The following is a 21,169-nucleotide window of genomic DNA, read 5'->3' on the forward strand; positions in this document are numbered from 1 at the left end:
TAATCACGTGCTTCATGATGCATCTTAAGATATGTTTGCATATTAAGTAGAAGCTTTCTTGGTCTTCATTTCCCAATTTAAAACTGAGCTCATTACAGAAAGAAGTGAAGTTTTGCCGACCATCATCCTTGATCCTGGCTGTTTGACTCACTCCTCAGCCGCTGTGCCAGCTACTGTTCACTCTCTATAGGACAAGTATACTTTTACCTAAATCTACAAGGTGGTTCTGTGAAGATCGTTAAAGGAAATCTCACTAAAATGGAGTTCAGAGGCTAGAAAGGGGAGCCCATAGCACCTGATGTCAATAACAGGAAAATTGAGGGAGGCTGGGTGACTCAGTGGGTTAAGCCTCTGCCTTTGGCTCAGGTCCTGGTCCCAGGGTCATCGGATCCAGCCCCGCATTGGACTCTCTGCTCAGCAGGGAGCCTGCTCCCCCCTCTCTCTGCCTACTTGTGATCTCTCTCTCTCTCTCTGTCAAATAAATAAATAAAATCTTTAAAAAAAAAATACAAAGAGGAAAGTTGTCGATTGCAGACTCCAGCATAAGAATACTCAACAGGAACATCATCAATACAGGGCCCAACAGAGAAAGATGCACATTGCAACTTGGAAAGAAATCCACTACTCTGGTAACTCAGCCAGTGGAAAACCATCATCACCCTGAACTCTTGCTTTTCTCCAATAAAGTTTCCTTTAAAACAATTCCTCCTAACTTCCTCCTTCTCCATAAAATGAAGTTTCTCTTCTTTGTTGTTGGACTTGCTTATGGTTTTGTCTTAGCTTGCATGTCCGGAATTGCAGTTTTCTTTTATTCTCATATAAACCCATTTTGCTGATAAAATAACTGGCTGTTTTATTTTTTAGGTTACATTTCCAAGTAGAGGATGCTGAGGGGTGGGCAGCCTGCAAAGGTTGTTACCTTATAACCTTATAATCAAATGGAATGTCAGTGAATGTCACACTCTGGGAATCCCCACCCCTATGGAGAATGTCAATGTTGAGATGTTTTCACCCCTTCCTGAGCAGTGTGCAAATAAGAAATGTAATTCTAAGTTTGAAAAGCTAACTTAAGAACCCTGATTTGCTGGTGGTGGCCTGCACAGAGGGTACCCCTAGTAAAGGTTGCCAGGAGTTCTGGGGAATTCTGGGGCTGAGGATACAAAACACTTGAGAGTCAACCCACCTGAGAGGCAAGGAAATGGGAATTTTTCCTTCAAGCCCCATCTGTCTGTGGCCAAGGGCTGCTCCCTAAGGCAGCACTTCCAGCCTGCTCTGCTGAGGGACAAGAGAACACCCCCAAGTTAAGAGATGTCATGAGGCTTTGTACAGCTTCTACTAACAGTCCTTACATTTCTTATTTCTTTTCCTTTCCTATAGCATTTGCTAGGATCTCTAGCTATATGTTAAATAGCAACAATGAATATGAAAATTCCTGTCTTGGTCCAACATTTAATGGAAAAGGATTTAAAGTTTCTCCTCTAAGTATGATATTTATGGAAGGATGGTAGCAACTGATCTGTACAAAAAAAAGAAGTCTCCTGATATTCCTAATATTTGCTAATAACTTTTTTATCATATCATTGTTATATCATCTACTATAAAGAACTGTATAAAATATTTTTATGCATTTATCACATAAGTTAATCATAATATTAGCCATATGATTTTTCTCCTCTAGCCTAAAAACATGGTGAATTTCATTGATTAAAATCTTCTTACAGTCCTGGAAAGTAAATATTTTGCCTGGAAAATCTTACATTTAGGATATTCTTATCTATTCACAAGTCAAATGGGCCCATACTTTGTTTGTACTGTCTTTATCTTGTTTTAAAATCAAGGTACTGTTAAAATAAAAACAAATGCAGACCAGGCTTGAAAATTCCCCAAGCAGACAAAACCATTTTAGTCATACAAACAAAGCTTAATTTAGCTTATTTTGCAAGACTAACTTGACCTGGGTCATTTCTTACATATGCCTCTGGAAATCACAAGCAAAACTTGAACTGTTTCCCAAGGTTGATATAAGGTAACCACTGACCAGTTCCTTATCATTTAAGAAAATTCTAATAATGAATCACTGTGAGAAATAGACAGTCACTGCTTTCTCACTATCTAAAGTGTTTTATAACAGTAAGCCTCATTGTTGGTTTCAGTTTGAGTATTTCTGATCTGCAAAATGATCAGAACCAACTTTGTGTGTACATAAACTTTTCTAATTACTACTTTAGTGATTTGCTGGTTTTATTACTATTATTCCTGAACTTTTTCAAAAGGTTTTATTTTTAAGTAATCTTTACACTCAATGTGAGGCTCAAACTCACAACCCCAAGATCAAGAGTCCCATGCTCCACCAACTGAGACAGCCATGTGCCCTTCCTGTCTCACTTTTGATTGCAGTTGTTTTTTGGTTTTTTTTTTTTTTTAGATTTTATTTATTTATTTGCCAGAGAGAGAGAGAGAGCACAAGCATGGGAGTGGCAGGCAGAGGGAGAAGCAGTTTCCCTGCTGAGCAAGGAGCCAAGCCCGACGTGGAACTTGATCCCAGGACCCTGGGATCATGACCTGAGCTGAAGGCAGACACTTAACCAACTGAGCCACCCAGGCGTCCCTTGATTGCAGTTTCTTACTGTGTTTAGACATTGCAAATATCTTTCTGATTTAGTGTCTTCTGTTGAGCAAAAATGCTTAATACTGATGTAACTGAACTATTTTTGTTTTATTTTTGAAAGTTTCAAAAATCAACTTTGAGGCTTAATTTACTATTCAGTAAAAATGCACCCAGTGTCAGCCTACAGTTCACTGAGTTTTGACAAATGCAGATACCCATAAAACCATCACCACAGTCAAGGTACAGAACTTTTCCAACATCCAAGAAACTTCCTTCTGCTTCTTCACAAGTCTATCTCCATTGACACTCCTGGCCCCGAGCAACCTCTCATCTGGAATTGGAATTGTCTTTCCTAATTGACCATATAAGTGGAGTCATACAGTATGTGCTCTTTTAAATCTGGCTTCGTTCCATTCAGCATAATGTTTGTGGAGATTCATCATGGTGATACGTGTATTTGTGGTCCATTCTTTTGATTACCGGGAGTGTGCATTGTATGGATGGATATACCATAACTTGTGATTCCATTCATCTGTGAATGGACATTTGAGTGGTTTCCAGTCTTTAGTTTTTAGAAATAAAGCTGCCATGAATATTTGTGTACAAGTCTTTGCATAGACCTATATTTTCATTTTTCTTGGGTACCCCTAAGAGAGCAATTGCCGGATCCTATACTAAGTATATGATTAACTTTATAAGAAATATCCAAGCAGTGCCTGGGTGGCTCAGTCGGTTAAGAGTCTGCCTTTGGCTCAGGTCATGATCTCAGGGTCCTGAGATCAAGCCCCACACCGGGCTCCCTGCTCAGTGGAGATTTTGCATCTCCCTCTGCCCCTCCCCTGCTCGTGCATGCTATCTCTCAAATAACTAAATAAATAAAATGTTTTTAAGATAAGAAAAAGAAACTATCCCAGTATTTTACACAGTGGTGTTATCACTTTACATTCCCACAAGTGATATTGCTCCAAACACATTATCATCATTAATTCTAGCCATTCTTGTGAGTACACACATACTGACTTTTGCCCTCAAGACATTTGCCCAAATCCTAAACTACAGAGCTTAAATCCTAAATCCTAAACTACAGAGGGAAGGAAGACAAAAAATACAAAAGAAAGCCAATAGGCTCACAGGCTGAAAAGTTAAGCAGAGCCCAGATGTGGTCTCCAAATGCAATTTTCCATGAAATGAGACTATGACTCGTTGGGGAAGTGCTTTCTAGATCTAAGACAGGAAATGTCTGTCCTCGCATCAATGTCTGTGTCAAGGTTTGAAACAGGATAGAGAATGTGTACAGATGGTAAGTATGCACATGTAAAGATGCTCAACGTCATCGTCAGTCATCAGGGAAATGCATATAAAAACCACTGAATCAGTTTGGATAGGTTAGGTTATGCTACAATTAAAAAAAAAAAACGTCTTGGTCGTTTATACAAAGATCAATTTCTTACTGTATAGTAAGCTATAAAGAATGTCACATCTAAGAAAAGAATGGGTGATCTACAAAATTATAAATTTTCTTGAGCATCTCAGAGAAGTGAGGTTCCAAGGCAACCAAGTGACCTGAGTTCTGGAAAGCAACAAGCTCCTGCAAGGACAGATAGGGCACAATACCCTGTTCACATGGCAGAATGTGGCTGAAAATGGCGGCCCCCATCCAAGTGCCGGAGAGAAAAGCAGCTAAGGTTTTGGCAAAGGGTTAAAGGCAAAATGTGGGCTGCCATATTGGTGTGGAATAGCTGTAGCTGGAGTGCCCAGGTCCAAGGGGTGGTCACACGTGCTCCTAAGCTCCTTCCCACAGGTGAGAGACATTGGGGGCAGGGCCTCGGACTGAAGAGTGCCCCTTCTTGCCCATGCGGGAGTAAAGGAGGTGGTTGATGGCCACCAGAGGAGGAGTATAAGGGCTCAACGACTTCCTCAGAAGTAGCAAAGGCAACTGCCCTCAAAGCAAAAGCTTTGTGCTGTTGAGAGAGGGGAACGAAAACCCTCCCTCCCAGGGCCAACTTCTGGAAGTTGTTATAAGAGTTAGCAGCACTCACCCTAACTGCCACACTGGGAAAATGCTGTTAAATAGAGCAAGTTTTCTTCTCCCTCCCCTCCGTGCCAGTGGATCTTTCCTTTGTAGTTCTTGGTGAATTCTGAAGGCACCTGCAGCTAGATTCCTCACACGACATTATTTTTACTGTTGTATCCAGCTAAGATTCATTTAGGTTTACTCACACATTTTTAATTTCTGGTGCTCTTCTTTCCTTCCTGAATTTCTGTGTTTCCGTATGGGATTATTTTTCTGTGCCTGAAGAACTCCCTTCTGGGTGTTATTTTTCACAGTTTTTATGTGTATGGATTTAGTTTGCTAATGTTTTATTTAGAATTATTGCTTTTATGTTCACGAGTGAGATTTTTAACTTGCTTTTCTTATACTGATCTTGCCATGTGTTGATATCAAGATTATGTTAGACACATAAAATGAGTTGGAGAGTTTCCTCTCTTTACGATTCTCTAGAAGAATAATAAAGCATGCAGCATACTTTTTTTTTCTTTTAAGTAAACGGTATGTCCAACATGGAACTCGAAATCACAACCCTAACATCAAGAATCATACACATTACCAACTGACCCAGCCAGGCACCTCACATGTTGTACATTTTAAGCTTACAGAATATTTTATGTCAATGATATCTCAATAAACCTGGAAAAAGAATTGTAATATAACTAATTTAAAACATATATTGATTACAAATTGAAATGATAACATTTCAGACATGGGGTTAAATGTTATCAAAATTAATTTCACTTCAGGGCACTTGAGTGGCTTAGGTAAGCATTCTACTCTTGGTTTCAGCTCAGGTCATGATCTCGGGGTCATGAGATTTTGAGATCGAGCCACTCAGTGGGCTCTGTGCTGGGCACGGAGTCTGTTTGGGATTCTCTGCCTCTCCTTCTGCCTACTCCCCAACCATGCATGTTCTCTAGACAAACAAATAAATAAAATCTTTAAAAATTATGATAATTTCAGTTCTTTCCTTTCTTTCTTTCTTCTTCTTTTTTTTAAGTAGGCTCCACTCTATGGAGCCCAACACCAAGCTTGAACTCACGACCCTGAGATCAAGACCTCAGCTAAAATCAAGAGGCTGACACTTAACTGACTGAACCACCCAGGTAGCCCTTTTTACTTTTTTTTTAAAAATGGCTACTAGAAAATTTCAAATAATATATCCAACTCAGATCTGTGGCTCACAGAGTATATTTATCAGACAGAGCTAATTTAGCTCTTTTTTTTTTATAAGATTTTATTTTCCAATAACCTCTACACTCATTGTGGGACCAAACCCACAATCTCGAGATCAAGAGTCACGTGCTCTGCTGACTGAGCCAGCCAGGCACCCAGAGAGTTTGTGTATAATACTCTTTTTTTTTTTTAATTCTTTTTTTTTAAATTTTTTTTTAATTTTTATTCATTTGACAGAGAGAGAGAGAGAGAGAGATCACAGGTAGGCAGAGAGGCAGGCAGAGAGAGAGGGAAGCAGGCTCACCGCTGAGCAGAGAGCCCGATGCGGGGCTCGATTCCAGAACCCTGAGATCATGACCTGAGCCGAAGGCAGAGGCTTAACCCCCTGAGCCACCCAGGTGCCCCTGTGTATAATACTCTTATATGTATTTTCTTTTCTTTTTTTTTTTTTTTTTTTTTGTCAGAGAGAGAGGGAGAGAGAGCGAGCACAGGCAGACAGAATGGCAGGCAGAGGCAGAGGGAGAAGCAGGCTCCTGCTGAGCAAGGAGCCCGATGCGGGACTCGATCCCAGGACGCTGGGATCATGACCTGAGCCGAAGGCAGCTGCTTAACCAACTGAGCCACCCAGGCGTCCCATGTATTTTCATCTCTTCCATATCAATAATTGTTTCTTCCTCATTCTCAATTTTAAAAATCTTTCTTCTTATCACACTTGCCAAAAGTTTATGTTTTTATTGGTCTTTTCTTAAAACCAGCTTTCACACTAGCTCTAACTACAAGCTTATAGAAAATACAGGAGACAGAGGGACGTGTTAACACATTGGAGATAAAATCTGCAAAAACCAGAATGTTTTCCTCTACACAACAATCTGGATTATTCAACAGATAAATTGCAAGAAAAAGAAAGGAGGAACCTGAAGATATTAAGAAACAGTCTAAATGTAACGCTTCGATCTGTTTGGTTTCCTAACTTAAGTAACTAAAAATTTAAAGAAACAATCAAGGAAATGTGAACGCTGAGTGAATATTTAATGCCATTAAGGCATGATGTTGAGTTTTAGGTATAGTAGTGGTAGGTGATTATGTTAAAAGGCTGTTTTAGTTCTTTTTCATATCTTTTTCCATTTTTCTGGTTTTCTAACGAATGCATTTAGACTATAAATACTCCTCTGACAAGCCCTTTGGCCACATAGCATAGGTTTCTATGTGCAAGGAGAGGATGTTCTCACATCATTTCTAAGTGGTCTGTGATTTCAGTTTAGAACTGGTTATATTTTAGTCGCAGGGGAATAATGAAGTTAACAAGAGACTTAGCAAATCCTGATGGAGCACAAGGTGGCTCAGTCGGTTAAGCGTCTGACTCTTTTTTTTTTTTTTTAAGATCTTATTTATTTGACAGAAAGAGATCACAAGTAGACAGAGAGGCAGGCAGAGAGAGAGAGGGAAGCAGGCTCTCTGCTGAACAGAGAGCCCCATGCGGGACTCGATCCCAGGACCCTGAGATCATGACCTGAACCGAAGGCAGCGGCTTAACCCACTGAGCCACCCAGGCACCCAAGCGTCTGACTCTTGATTGAGGTTCAGCCCCATATTGGGCCCTGCCCTCAGCAGGGAAATCTGCTTGAGACTCTTTCTCTCCCTCTGCCCCACCCCTGCTCTTGCATGCTCCCTCTCTCTCAATAAATCTTAAAAGAAAAAAAAAAAGATAATAAATCCTGACAGCAAGTGCAGAGGACTGGGAGGAAGCAATTTCAGTTTCTGCTTCCATGACATTACATCATAGGGAGGCCTTGGCTCCCAGAACCTCTCTGTGTCCAACATTCTAGTTCCAAGGCAGAATACTCTTCTGTTCCAGGTGGCCAGAACCTTCAGCCTAATGAAGGCCATGATGAAACTGAAGCAAGGATCGTTTCTGTGGTACCTCTATCTGGACAAGCTGTACTGCCTGTTATCCGTGAGGAACGTGAAGGCCTTGCTGGAGTATTTTCATCTTCTTGATGTCCACCGCAACAACACCTTGAATGGTCAGTGTGTCTGCAGGGCTTCCTCTGAGTTGTTACCTGGTTTTTAACTAATGTGCAGGAAAACTCGCAGGACCAGAATATATAATATATATTTTATCTTCTAAATGAAGCAAGAGAAATCACCTACCGAGACTGGAGACCAGGGGCAGTTGAGTGAGGAGGAGAAGGCCACAGGCTCTGGTGGGGACACTTGCTCCCCCTTGGTGATTCGGAGAGCGTGTCACCCTCCTATTTAAGGGTCATTTTCCTCATCCATAAATGAGGCTTCTAATAATAGAGCACACCTCATGGTTAGAAAAAAAAAAATGAAATAAGATAATGTGTGGAAAATGGCTAGCACAGTGTCTACCACATGGTAAGAACTTACTGTTAATTACTATTTTAATTATTCCTGGGGGAGCCCCATTCAGTCATTATCCTGAAGATCCCCCAAAAGATTTCTCATCTATCAAGTGGGAGGTTTGAATCAATAATCTGCAGGATCCCTTCTAATTTTTGGTTATTTGTGACCAAAAAGTGTTGATGATCTTGACCCTACCTTTGAATGCACAAACTAATGGAGGACCAATTAAAATACTTTGTGCTTTCTTTTGGGGTTGTTTTGTTTTGAAGGACTGGATATAAATCAAGTATCCTATCCATTTATTGTTATCTGAAGGAAATAAATGTCTTTTATGAATAAGGTATTTCTTCCATAAAGATTTTTTTTTTTTTAAGATTTATTTATGAGAGAAAGAAGTCAAAAAGGAGTAGGGGAGAGGCAGTGGGAGAGGGAGAAAGCGACTCTCAAGCTGACTCCTTGCAGAGCATGGAGCCGGACACGGGGTTTGATCACAAGACTCTGAGATCTGGAGCCAAAACCACGAGTTGGACACTCAATCGACTGTGCCACCAGGCGCCCCTTCCATAAAGATTTTTTTTTCTTAAGATTTATTTATTTGACAGACAGAGATCACAAGTAGGCAGAGGCACGCAGAGAGAGAGGGGGAAGCAGTCTCCCCGTGGAGCAGAAAGCCCGATTCGGGGCTCGATCCTAGGGCCCTGAGATCATGACCTGAACCGAAGGCAGAGGCTTTTAACCCACTGAGTCACCCAGGTGCCCCTCCATAAAGATTTTTTAAGAGCTTATGCAATCTGGGGCGCCTGGGTGGCTCAGTGGGTTAAGGCCTCTGCCTTCGGCTCAGGTCATGATCTCAGGGTCCTGGGATCGAGCCCCACATCGGGCTCTCTGCTCAGCAGGGAGCCTGCTTCCTTCTCTCTCTCTCTGCCTGCCTCTCTGCCTGCTTGTCATCTCTGTCAGTGTGGGATGAATAAATAAAGTCTTAAAAAAAAAAAAAGAGCTTATGCAATCTTCACAAAATGATGAAAAGACACCTTCGTTTTCTCACAATTTCATGCCTCAGTTTTTCTCTTTACATATCGATTCACACACAATGTCACCAAATCTTTGCAATAGCCCGGACCTAGATAAGGCAACTGTAAGGCACCCGGGTGTAAACAGAAAAGCTGGGACAAATCCAGGGCTTCCTGACTCCAAAGCCTACACTCCTAGTCTCACCAGAATGTTTGTCGAGAAGTCTGGTCTCCCTAGTAACTAAATCACTCTGCGATGATGCAAAGCCTGAGAGGTGAAGTCATGCTCCTGTCCTCTGCTCACCAGGGGACTGAATAGTGCCGTGAGAGAGTGTAGGCACAGCCTTAAGTTTTGCCTTCAAGGAGGCAGCGACTTAAGGCTTTGGAGATGCGTGTGCTTTAAAAACAGTTTTTGCTAAGTAGCTCCTAAGTCCCACACCGAAACATTTCTCAAGGAGCAACTACACAAAGGTCACTGTGGATGTATATAATGTGTTGTTCCCACATGTTCATACCTAGTGGGGCATAAGGAAGGGACATGGAACCATCGGATGCCCCTCAAATCATGACATTGTGATGACTGGTTCGCTATCCTCTTGGCTAGATTCAGCTGGGACACCAAACTACATAGATGTTTTTGTTGTTATTTTAAAATCGATTTTATTTATTTGAGAGAGTGAGTGACAGAGATAGAGAGAGCACAAGCAGAGGAGCGGCAGGCAGAGGGAGAGGCAGCCTCCCCTCTGAGCCAGGAGCCTCATGTGGGGCTTGATCCCAGGACCCCGGGGGCATTACAAATATGTTTCATGTATTTATTGGAGTCCTATTTTACACAGGAGATAGGTTCTGTAACTAGCAGACCAGGGGACATAGCATGTACACAAAGTCACACTTTTCAAAATCTCTATAAAGTTACCATGGGTGATTTACATATACAATCTATAAGCCACATACTAGCCTATAAATGTGTCCCCATGCTGCTTTCTTCTAAGTTGTACTCATGAAGACAGATGATTAGTGAGTGTAATTTCTGGCAAAAACCTTCCCTGTTTTTTAAGTCACAGTATTTGTTCTCTGTATGATTGAATACATCTGTATTAATTAATCTGCAAAAGACATGGCTTCACTGTGGAAAGACTATGTCAGGCAGACATCTGAGTCCCAGGTCTGCCCCCCCCACGTGGGGTCCACTGGCCAGCAGCAGCAACATCATGAGGAGCTTGTGAGAAATGTACACTCGGTCCAACACCAGGTTTCATGAATCAGAGTCTGTATTTTTACAAGATTCTCAAGTGAATGGTACAACCCTTATAGTTACAGAAGCACTGAAATAGACCTGTTACTATCTGACGCTTAGTATAAAAGGGTGTGATACCACTTTCCCTGCAGGGGTGTCAGGGTCCAGTGAAAGGCAGCAGTGAAAACACCCAGCCCCTGAGGTGTTCCAAGATTGCTCCTTTCCCCCATCGCCAAATGCATGTGCTTCACATAGGCATGAGGGATACTGAAAATTTACAGGGGTGATTTTTAAATTTCTCCGTTTTCATGATCTCAAGTGAAAGACCCAGGTGAGACTCAGCTTTTCCAAGGTGTCTGAAGTCTCCAGTGAGAACTCAGCTCTGTCCTGTATGAGGAGTACCCTGCACCTTTTATTAGTTACGGACACACCTCTGTGGACTTGGTCACGCATGTGAGCCGAGCTCAAGAACTGAGCCCAATCCACTGTCTCATCGTCTACAGATCTGGGCACGGGGCCTTGTCCCACAGCTCCAGGGCAAGCAAGGTTTGAGGACTTGAAGGCAGAGTGACGAAGCGAATGTGTTATTGTGATTGCTCCGGGTCAGCAAGCTTCGGGCATTGCTGCCATTTACGTGGTTCCCTTTTGTTCGGCATCTGGAACAGTCCCAGAATAATCGGTCTCTTCACGTCCCCGCCTTAACAGATGTGCTGTTCTATCACTTCCTTCACCACGTGACTAGCTGGAACCGGACACAGATCATGATCGTGTTCAACATGCTGGACTGGAACGCTGTGGGCGAGATCGGTTTTGACCAGTTCTACATGTTGGTCTGCATCTTGCTGGCCCAACAGGCAAGTAACAAGTCAGGATCCAGGGCCGATGTGGCAGAGCTTGGCTGCCATCTTGCAAAATGTAGCAGTGAATTAAGATTGCATCAGAGTTGTATTCCTTTCACTCAAAACAGGAAGGGAAAAAAATGGGGAGAGAACTACTTGTGGCTCCTAAACGGTCTGTCTATAACCTAGAAATCTTCAGGACACCCAGCCTCACGCGCCCTGCTGCCCATCTTCAGCCCTCCTGCATCCTCTTTCTGTAGACCTCACCCTACGGCTTCCCTCCTTCGCATGCCCTTCCTTGTCCTTCCTAAAGAGCCACCAGGCATCCCAAGTGCCTCACACTCTCAGTGATCAGTTTTCTCGGAGAACTTTCTAAAGGGGATGGATGACGGAGATGAGAAACCTTCTTCTTTGGGTTCCTACCTTTCCTCAGACACACTCCCAATATATCTTTATCTACTTCCCTTGTAAAGGAAACTTGTGTTCAGGATCTTATCACCTTACCATGATATTTCATGGTATTGGTCACCGAAATCCACTGAATTTTCACCGAATGTAAGGAAATGTGTTCTAGTGACAAGGGTTCATTCTAGCACAATTGATCACAACAGGGGGCTTAAGTTCCCCTCAAACGATGCTGGAGAGGACTTGAAACATTGACCATAGAAGCCTTTCAACCCTGAGCTTCTAGGATTTTGCCTTTTGTTTTTAGCCCCTTAGGAAATGGATGTAAATACAGTCCAAGTTCACTTTTTAAAATTAATTCTTAAATTTTTAAGAGATTTTATCTATCCAGAGAGAGAGAGAGAAAGCACAAGCAGGGGGAGAGGCAGAGGCAGAGGGAGAAGCAAGAGCCCTGCAGAGCAAGGAGCCTGCTGTAGGACTGGATCCTAGGACCCCAGGATCATGACCTGAGCCGAAGGCAGATGCTTAACTGACTGAGCCACCCAGGTGTCCAAAGCAGCCCAAGTTTGGAAAGTAGCACCAACACTGTTCCTTGTATAATGTATTTCTCTCAACAGAACCACTTGGAAGAGCAATTTATTTTCCGCCATTCCCGGCCTGTCTTTGAGCTGCTTGACCTGGACGGAGCACTGAGAATTGGTGCAGAAAACTTCCACATGTACAACTTTCTCTTCAATATTAAGAAAGAGGACCTCAGAGAGCTCTACCATGACTTTGACATCACAGGTGACCGTGTAAGTGTGATCTGGCAGCCTCTCTATCCGAAGGCAAAGATAATGTCCCACTCCCTACTGTAGACACGGGTAGGGAAAACCTGCTGAAGTGTGTCATGGCACCGGGATCAGAAAAATACTGAAGAGATTTATAGGCCTTTGAAGAGAGAGGACTAAGTGTTTTATCATATAGATGGATGCATAATTACAGAAACTTAGTGAAGAAAATTTTGTTTAGAAGTTTAGAGAAGGAAATACATATGGCAGGAGTTGATGTTGGGGGAAGGGTTTATAGATTTAAGCAAGTAGAAAGGAGGAAAGTACAGATGGGAACATACATGAGCAAAATCCTAAGAGAAAACAACTCTGGTGAAGACCCTGAATTCTATCTATTTAAAGAGGAAGTCTGTGGGGGCACCTGGCTGGCTCTTAATCTCAGAATTAGAACACAGGACTCTTAATCTCAGGGTTATGAGTTCAAGCCTCACACTAGGTACAGAGCCTACTTAAAAAAATTTTTTTTTAATTAAAAAAAAAAAAGGAAGTCTATGCTGGGGAAGCAAGTGGGAGCTAAGGTTGAAAAAGATGGATCATGAGGTGCCTGGGTGGCTCAGTGGGTTAAAGCCTCTGCCTTCGGCTCAGGTCATGATCTCAGGTCCTGGGATCGAGCCCCGCGTCGGGCTTCCTCCTCTCTCTCTGCCTGCCCTCTCTGCCTACTTGTGATCTCTCTCTGTCAAATAAATAAATAAAAAACCTTAAAAAAAAGAAAGAAAGAAAGAAAGAAAGAAAGAAAAAGATGGATCACACTAGGTGGACCCTCAGGTGTCAGCCTGAAGCATCTAGACCAGTCTAGAAGTAAGAAAACAGCAGAAGTAAGAAAGTGATCCACGGTCACTTTAGAGTCCACAAAGACTCTCTGTTCCCGGCCCCTAGACTACAATCAGACTATAATTATGCCCTAATTACTGAGCCTCTTCAAGTTTCCAAGTTTTTAAATGGGAAATGATTACAATCCTGCTGTCATCTGAAACAAAGTATCAAATCCTTCCTGAAATAATTTTTCTTTCTTTCCCCCAACAAAAGCGTCTTAATTACAAGGAATTTAAGCTGTTCACTATCTTCACCATGGACAAATACCAGGAGAGGCAGAAAGCAGAGAAAGAGAAAGGGAAAAAGGATCTGCTCAAAAAGAAAAAGCTACATCACGTTAATGTGACCCTCAAACAGTTTTTTGGAACAAATGTATCTGAAAATAGACTATAAGTAATCACAACTGTTAATATATCTAAAAATAAATTTAGAAACTCTAAGTGGGTATTTTTACATTGTCTTTTACACATGAAAGTTTCAAATAAGTGCTCTTTGATCAGCAGGTTCTTAACTTGAACTTATTGACCTCATGATAAATACAGTGTGAAGTAACCACTTTCTCTGTGGATGTGTCTCAATTCTGCTGCTGCCTTTCAGATCAACACTACTCATAAGTATATCCAAAGAATTACAAACATCGTCTGGAGCTAAACTGCTGAAAGACAGTGATGGCTTCCCACTCTTTGTCCCTAGTGATCTAATATGCTCAGAATCCTGTCTATTCTCTCAATCATTAAGCTAAAATCACCTGGATGCGAGACACTGGAAATTGGCAAATGGTGAAGTGCCCCTACCTACAAGGGAAACAGACCTTTAGGGATATGGGAGCTGTGTTCTATCTAGGACCTGAATTACAAAGTTAGGTGCTCAAGCAACTGTACAAATCTATTAGGGTAGAATGATTATTACATGTCCTTGTATAATTTTAATTTTGTGTAATTAATGCCTTGAAAATTTATAAATGTTTTCAGCATGGAACTTGTGAATCCTCCCTCCCTGATTGTACTGTGATAGTAATGGTGGTAACTACCCACAGTAAGTGCTTGCTATGGGTTAGGCAGGTGCTTTAACTGCATCAAGTTATTTATACTCATAACCCTGCGAGTTAGGTGTTACCCAGAATTTACAGGTGAAGAAATTGAGGCGAAGATAAATTAAGAACCTTTCCCAAAACACATGGCGTACCAGTGGTAGAACCGTGATTCAAATTCAAGGTCAAATCCAATGCCTATGCTCCAAGCAAGTGATCTGAGTAATTCACTTCCACTTTAGCAAATTCTCTTAAGTTTGAAGACAGCATTTTCCTGGCTCAGAAATCCTTTCTGCATAATGCTAAATATCACATCTCTTCCTACCATAAACTTCTGAGGAACAAGTTTGGCAATTAAAGAGGTACAGCTCATTTACTATAAACCAAGAATTTCTTAAGGATCAGTTATGCAACCTGACTGACCATAAGGCATTCAGAGCTCAAGAGTTACCTATTACCCACAAAAATCACTGTCAATGCGCAACAGAAAAGAATATTGCTTATCTAAGGTTGTCTTTCATAAGTCAAACTTGTTAACAGAAATCATGTTCATTACTGTGAACACTCTATATTTAAGATACAAAGCACCTCAGAACCGTGCTCTTCTCTTCCTCTGATGTGGTGGAAAGTGCAGTTGTTCTCTGAGGAGAATATCCTCTGGCAAACAAGTGTGGACACTACTATGCCTACACAGAGTACTGAAACCAGAGACTAGTACTATCTGGCTGGAAAATGACAGTTGGAAACCCATCATCCTTTCAAAGGGCCTCACCATTAAGCTTAACTTGGGATACGTTTCTGCCTCTTTTCTGGAATCCTAGATGGCTTTTGCTGGCATACAGCCTAAGATCTACACATAGTTGTGGGAGGAGAAACTACACCAGGGTCTTAGAAAGGCTTCTCTTTCCTATTTTCCTAGGGCAAGACTCCTGAGATATACAAAAAGGAACCATGGCATACGTGTTTTTTAACACACACAGTCTCTAAAGCAATGAAGATACTGTTCCTTTTATTGCTTCAGAATGGGGCCATGGGGGCAAAGGGAAAGTACAGATAATAAGTATCATAGATTATAATTCTGACTACATTTTAAATTAATATTTAAAATAATTTATTCATTTATTTCAACGTAATTTAAAATGAACATCAAATGACCAGTTTCAGGAATGAGTTTCCCTTCCTCCCTGGAAATCATCAAAGTGACTATAAAAGGTATCAGGGTCCAACTATCAGATTTTAAAAGATCCTTTTAAGCACATTTTCCGGGGTGCCTGACTGGCTCAGTTAGTTGAGCATCCAACTTTGGCTAGGGTCATGAGCTCCAGGTCCTGGGATTGAGCTCCTGTCCTGCACTCAGCGGGTAGTCTGCTTGAGGATTCTTTTTCCCTCCCTCTACCCTTAGGTGCCACCACCCCCCACTCTCTCTCTAAAATAAATGGATAGATTTAAGGTGGGGGGGGAGGAACATTTTCATAAACTGCGTGGTTCTAGAATGGACTCAGGAAACTGATCGTTTAGTTCGGATGGGCCCAAACAAACTATAAAAACTAAAATTCAATAGCATGGATAAAGTAACATTCTTTGGGGACTAGGAGTACAACAACAAAAAAACAATCTGTCAGTGTCTTCTTCAGGACTCTTTTCCTCAATTACATTATAAGATTTAAAGTTTTAAAAAATGTGCTTGTAGGTATGTGTGTAGATGTTTCAATTAAGTTTCATTATTTCAACAGTGAGTTAATCCACTGTGCTCTCAAGGTAGAGTTCAGTTAGACCAAGTACATTTAGGGGTTCTTTGGAAGGTGGTAACACTCTATAGCATTACTATGTCATAGTTACATCAGAATGCCTTAGTCAGCAAGGCACGCCCATGTTCAGGGGCCAAAGCAAGGGCAGAGGAGCTGCACTTGCAGAGGGGGTGACCAGCAGGCTGGGCTGAAGAAAGCGCTAGAGTTTCTGGTCCGCACCTCAGGACTGGTTACTCCACAGTCTCTATCAGCTATAAAAAGGGAAGAATTTTTGAGGAAGCTAAGCAACGGGAAATCATTTCTTTTCCACTAGTCCTTAGCTCTTATGTATTATCATCACTTGCCTCATGCCAAAGACCAAGACTAGAAACGGCCAAATCAACTCTGCTGACACCTGCCAAAATGGGCAGTTGCCCACATGAAAAGCCCCCACAGAGACAGAGAACAGAAATCGCAGGAGACCAGTTACTGCAAGGGAGGTTATCGGCCACACTCCTCTTTTTTCTTTTCTGTAAGTCTAAATACTAAATCACAATAGCATTTGAGAATTTGAGATGGACACAGGTATATTTGGTAATTTGTTCAATTAATAAGAAAAGACCATTTAAAAAGTATAGTCTTAAAAGCCATCATAAAATAGTGATTTTTCCTCCATCAATGGGAAAAAGACCCATGAAAATTAATTCAATAAGCAGTATCAGGAAAAGCGGGATTAGCTAACTATGTACAAAAACAAAGGAACAAATAAATAAATCTGGGCTGCTATTCTATTCCTTGCACCAAAATAACTCTAGACAATGAAACCATAAAAGAAATACTAAAAAAGGAGAAAAAAAATTTTATGACTGGGTAAAAGCTTCTGAAGAAAACCCTGAAGCCATAAAATACAAATCTGATCAATCCAACCAAGCAAAACTTAAAATTTGCACATGGTGTAAATTATACAAAGCCAAAAACAAATAGTAACACATGATAGAAAAATGACTAATCTCCTTAATAGAGTATTCACAAATCAAGAGGAGAAAAGCCAAAGTACACCAGAAATATGAGCAAACACAATTTGCAGAAAAAAAAGGCCTAAAATATACATTAAAATGTTAAACTACAAAGAAAATACATGAAGTAAGACCATAGGACACAGATTTTCACTTAGATTGTCAAAGAACAAAATGTTGGTTAGGATATATAAGAAAATAAGAGCAATTATATTGCTATAGTATCAGATTGGTAAAATCTGTTTGGAGGGTAATTGTGCATAACTCTTTGACCTAGCAATTCTCTCTTCAGGAGTGCATTCTATAGATGCACATAGACATAATGATGTAGCTATAGAAAAGGACACTTCTCAGCACCATGGTTTACAGTAGCAAGATTGCAAGTAGCCAAATTGACCGAAGTGAAGTCTGAAATAACTGGTACTCCGAACAACACAAGACTGGTGCAACCATAAGAAGAAAGAGGCAGGTCCAAGATTCATCATTTTAAAGAGAAATCAAGGTGAATGGTGTATGTATTTACAGAAAAAACAGGGTAGCATGGGTGAATGCACTCAATGTACATCAGAACAAATGGTTTTCACCGTGTGATTCTGCGGACCAGCTGCAGCAGCATCTGGAAGCTCTCAGGAATTTAAATTACTGGGGCCCACTCAGACCTACTAATGTGGAACCCCTGGGAGAAAAGTCTAGCAATCTATGCTTTCAGATGCCTTCTAGGTAATTCTGATGCATTCTCAAGTTGCGCAACTGCTGGGCTGGAGTATCTTTCAAGATACCCAGAACACTGGTAACAGTTGTTACATCTGGTGATTGGAGAGAGACTTTTCACTTTGGTATTTTGGGATTTGCCCACATACATATGTATTACCTATTTTAAATAAAAAATTACCAAAACCTGCCACTTTGATCCAAAATGGGTAAGAAATGAGCTCAGTGTTTCTAGAAAACTGAGCTATGAGTTCTGATTTATGGCATGAGCCTTAAGAGAAAAAAACAATAGTCTACTTTAGACCAAGATTTCAATGTGGAGGATAAATCATATCTACAAATAACCATGTATGGTTTGGCACAGTGGAGCCTAAGTCTGATGAAAATGAACTTGTTATTTATTGAAGTAAGTTCTTAAAAAGAAGAAAAGCCCTTTTTAGAGGTTTTATTAGAATGAGGCAGTTTACTCTTATATATAGAGTAACAATTAAAAACCCAGAATAAAGGCCAAGACAAAGAGAAAAATTGAACTTTTTTTTTTTTTTTTTAAAAAGCACAAAAACCCTACATACTAAAATTGTACACATCAAGTATTGGTCCAATCTTATATCAATCTATTTACATTAAACAGCACCATGGTTTTCTCACCCAGGTTAGTTAAACATGCCCAGAAAATCGTTATGCAAAGTATATGTACCTTTAAAACAAAATTCTTAGGAGAGCTCAAATTCTACACAAAACCTTCTTAGCTACCATAGATTATTGATGATATCACCCAATTCAACTTAGGAAAAATAGGTTTGAACACTTTTCCAGTTGTCAAACTTTGAGAACTGTTGCTATTCCATGTAGCACACAAGTAACAAACTCTTTGAAGACAGGGGCATTATGCTCAAACACCCTCAAAGCCCCACCTTCAAATATAAAAATACTCCTTTGGAATTACCATTGCTGTCGTCTCTTGAATTTAGATTCAATTGTCAACAACCCTAAATTGAATATAGCCACAATCTTTAAAATGATTGCATAAAGAAAAGGAAGTAGTTAAAGCTCTCAGAAACAGGGTAGGTTATAATTATAGATATTATATCTAACCAGGCTATAGTAAATTTAATACCATTTTAAACTTTACATTTAAACTAATTAGCAGTTTCATTTTGCCATTAAAATTAATAGTGCTTCACATCCAAATAGGCGTGGAGGTCTGATTATTTCCCAACTGAGAGCAGAGTACGTACCTTCTTGCCTCTACTTTGCCGTATCACAGTCTCGGGGCTACAGTGATTATGTGATAGTCCCCCTCTTCTTTCTGGAACTAACTTTTCAAAGGCCCCAAATTAAATATAACCCTTGGCAGCTTTATTCCAATATAGTGTGAGAGAATCAGGTGCTCTCACCAGATTTTTCAGTCCTCTCATCTAATCTGCAGATGGCTCTTCATTTGACTTTTTGCTAGGAAAGACGAGAGAGGAAAACTGTCATCTACCCCAAGTAGAGGTAACAGTGAACTGGAAAGTTAACATATAAAGCAATGTTTCGTCATTTGGTGTCATTGCTGATGTTTAAGTGATGTCCATACACGTACCAGTGAATTAGGAGTTGATATTTTCTCTAAAAGACTGAAAATAGGCACAGTTCTCCCAGGCACAGATACAACTGGTTTTCCTTAAAACCTTCCTGCAAACTGGGAGGAAGAGAAAATTGACTGTGTTATCTTATAGTTCGAACATCTGTCCTTGATTCCTTGCATTCCCTGGCCCAGTGCATTTGGGGGCATGCGCTGAAAAGTCCCAAGCAGAATAGGTAGATCGATGAAGGTATAATATAGTAGTGACCCTCTAAGCCTGGATATAAAAACAGCTTTGTTATACAGACATTTCAAAATATCTATGCAGCAAAGGAACAAGAGAATTTTCAACTGAGTATCAGCTGAAAATCAGAGATCTGACTGCACTAAATTATTGCCTAGTGTTCCAGAAGGTTACCTGCCACCAATGTGTTGGAAGGCATCAAAATTTAGTGTGAATGTAAATAAGGAGCTCAAGATACAGGGATGGGGAAAGCAATACTGAAACACAATTTGCCAGTCTCTACTCTTTTATGGCTAAATATTAATTGAGCAAAGAATTCAGACCAGATAGAAGTGAACCTCAAATACTGCTCTTTTCAGTTTCCATTTTAAAAAGCTCATTTTATAACTGTTATTGATGTTTTTGGGGAAAAAAATAATACATATACATATATATATACACACACACAAACATATTTTATATATATATGTATATATATATATGTATTTTAATCTGTATTCACAAGGTGCTTGGTGCTGTTCTTCATGGACATAACATTCTATTTACAGTCCAAATCATTTAAATACAGTCATTACATTGTTGGGTGTTTTAAAATAAATGGTTATCTATTTTTTAACTGCCTTTCAAATTAGAAACTAATTACATGAGTCTCAAAGGCTGGCTCTTTGTGTTTTATTAATAATTTTTGTTGGTCTCCATCACAGATGGAAGTTTTCACTGGTAATTCCTCAGAACTAAATCCATTCATACGGAATTCAGAGCAGTGAAAATAAATTTCACGCCATAGAGTAGGAAATGACAACGACAACAATAAAAAGGAGCGGGCGGGATCTTGGGACCAGCCAATAGGACCAATCAGTTCTCAACTGGTGTTGGGTTTTGCAAAGGCTGGCTCATTATAACTTGTACAACATAGTCCTTTGGGATCTTCAGCTCTTCCAACTTCATTTTGTCGGTAAGAGGTCTGCCAGAAAAGAACCATCGCTGGCTACTCGGTTCCACGCCTTCTGCTGCATGTAGCCTCCTCTTCATGTGGTATACAGTGTCTGTGCTGCGGACCACAAGTTTGAGGTCTTTGCCTGTGGAAAGGCGCAAACGGAGTTGACATTCATATCCAGAATTAGGCGGTGGCTCAGGAATATCCAGAGTCTCTATGTCGCTCTTTTCCTCTATCATGTTGATTGGTGGTGCCAGGCAGTAGACTGGAAGCTGATATCGGTTGCCCAGTTCATCATAGCACTCTGTGAGTGCACCTTCAGAAACAGAAGATACAAACAGAGTTTCATCGAAATGAATACATTTTTATTTACACTTTGTAAAATGCTCAAACCCCTTGCCAGCTCACCACTTTAGAGAAAAAAATATTAAGGCCAGTCATTGCCAGCTGCTTAGCAATGATCATTGTCAAGGTCCATAACCAATTATTTGAGGGTTTAATCTAATTTTACCTTAGCCAGGACGCCAGCTCCTTTCCCTCACCTTTCCAAGTCATTTCATATGACATTCACACTTTCATTAAATGATAAAAAGAAAGCA

The 21,169-nt window shown here is 40.6% G+C and overlaps 2 protein-coding genes across 4 annotated transcripts in view; one reads left to right on the forward strand and one right to left on the reverse strand.

The window, feature by feature from the left end:
- Nucleotides 1–7,684: 7,684 nt before the first annotated feature.
- EFCAB9 (EF-hand calcium binding domain 9) lies at nucleotides 7,685–13,964 on the forward strand. The gene is made up of 4 exons (XM_047728880.1): nucleotides 7,685–7,861; nucleotides 11,157–11,305; nucleotides 12,313–12,489; nucleotides 13,552–13,964. Exons 1-4 carry the CDS (start codon nucleotides 7,714–7,716, stop codon nucleotides 13,729–13,731), a joined length of 654 nt encoding a protein of 217 aa, XP_047584836.1. The 5' UTR covers nucleotides 7,685–7,713; the 3' UTR covers nucleotides 13,732–13,964.
- Nucleotides 13,965–18,337: 4,373 nt separating this feature from the next.
- Nucleotides 18,338–21,169, reverse strand: part of UBTD2 (ubiquitin domain containing 2) — a 62,532-nt gene continuing 59,700 nt past the window's right edge. For all 3 annotated transcript variants that reach the window (XM_047730816.1, XM_047730818.1, XM_047730817.1), the window contains exon 3: nucleotides 18,338–20,886. In XM_047730816.1, the coding sequence (XP_047586772.1) occupies nucleotides 20,489–20,886 (398 nt within the window). In that variant the 3' untranslated portion in view covers nucleotides 18,338–20,488. The remainder of the gene's footprint in view (nucleotides 20,887–21,169) is intronic.

Source organism: Lutra lutra, chromosome 5 (assembly GCF_902655055.1).
Source record: "Lutra lutra chromosome 5, mLutLut1.2, whole genome shotgun sequence".
Lineage (NCBI taxonomy): Eukaryota > Metazoa > Chordata > Mammalia > Carnivora > Mustelidae > Lutra > Lutra lutra.

Coding starts and splice junctions, on each gene's coding strand:
- EFCAB9 (XM_047728880.1), top strand. CDS start 7,714: ATGAAGGCCATGATGAAACTGAAGCAAGGATCGTTTCTGTGGTACCTC. Junction 7,862..11,156: donor CCGCAACAACACCTTGAATG/GTCAGTGTGTCT, acceptor CCGCCTTAACAG/ATGTGCTGTTCTATCACTTC. Junction 11,306..12,312: donor GCATCTTGCTGGCCCAACAG/GCAAGTAACAAG, acceptor TTCTCTCAACAG/AACCACTTGGAAGAGCAATT.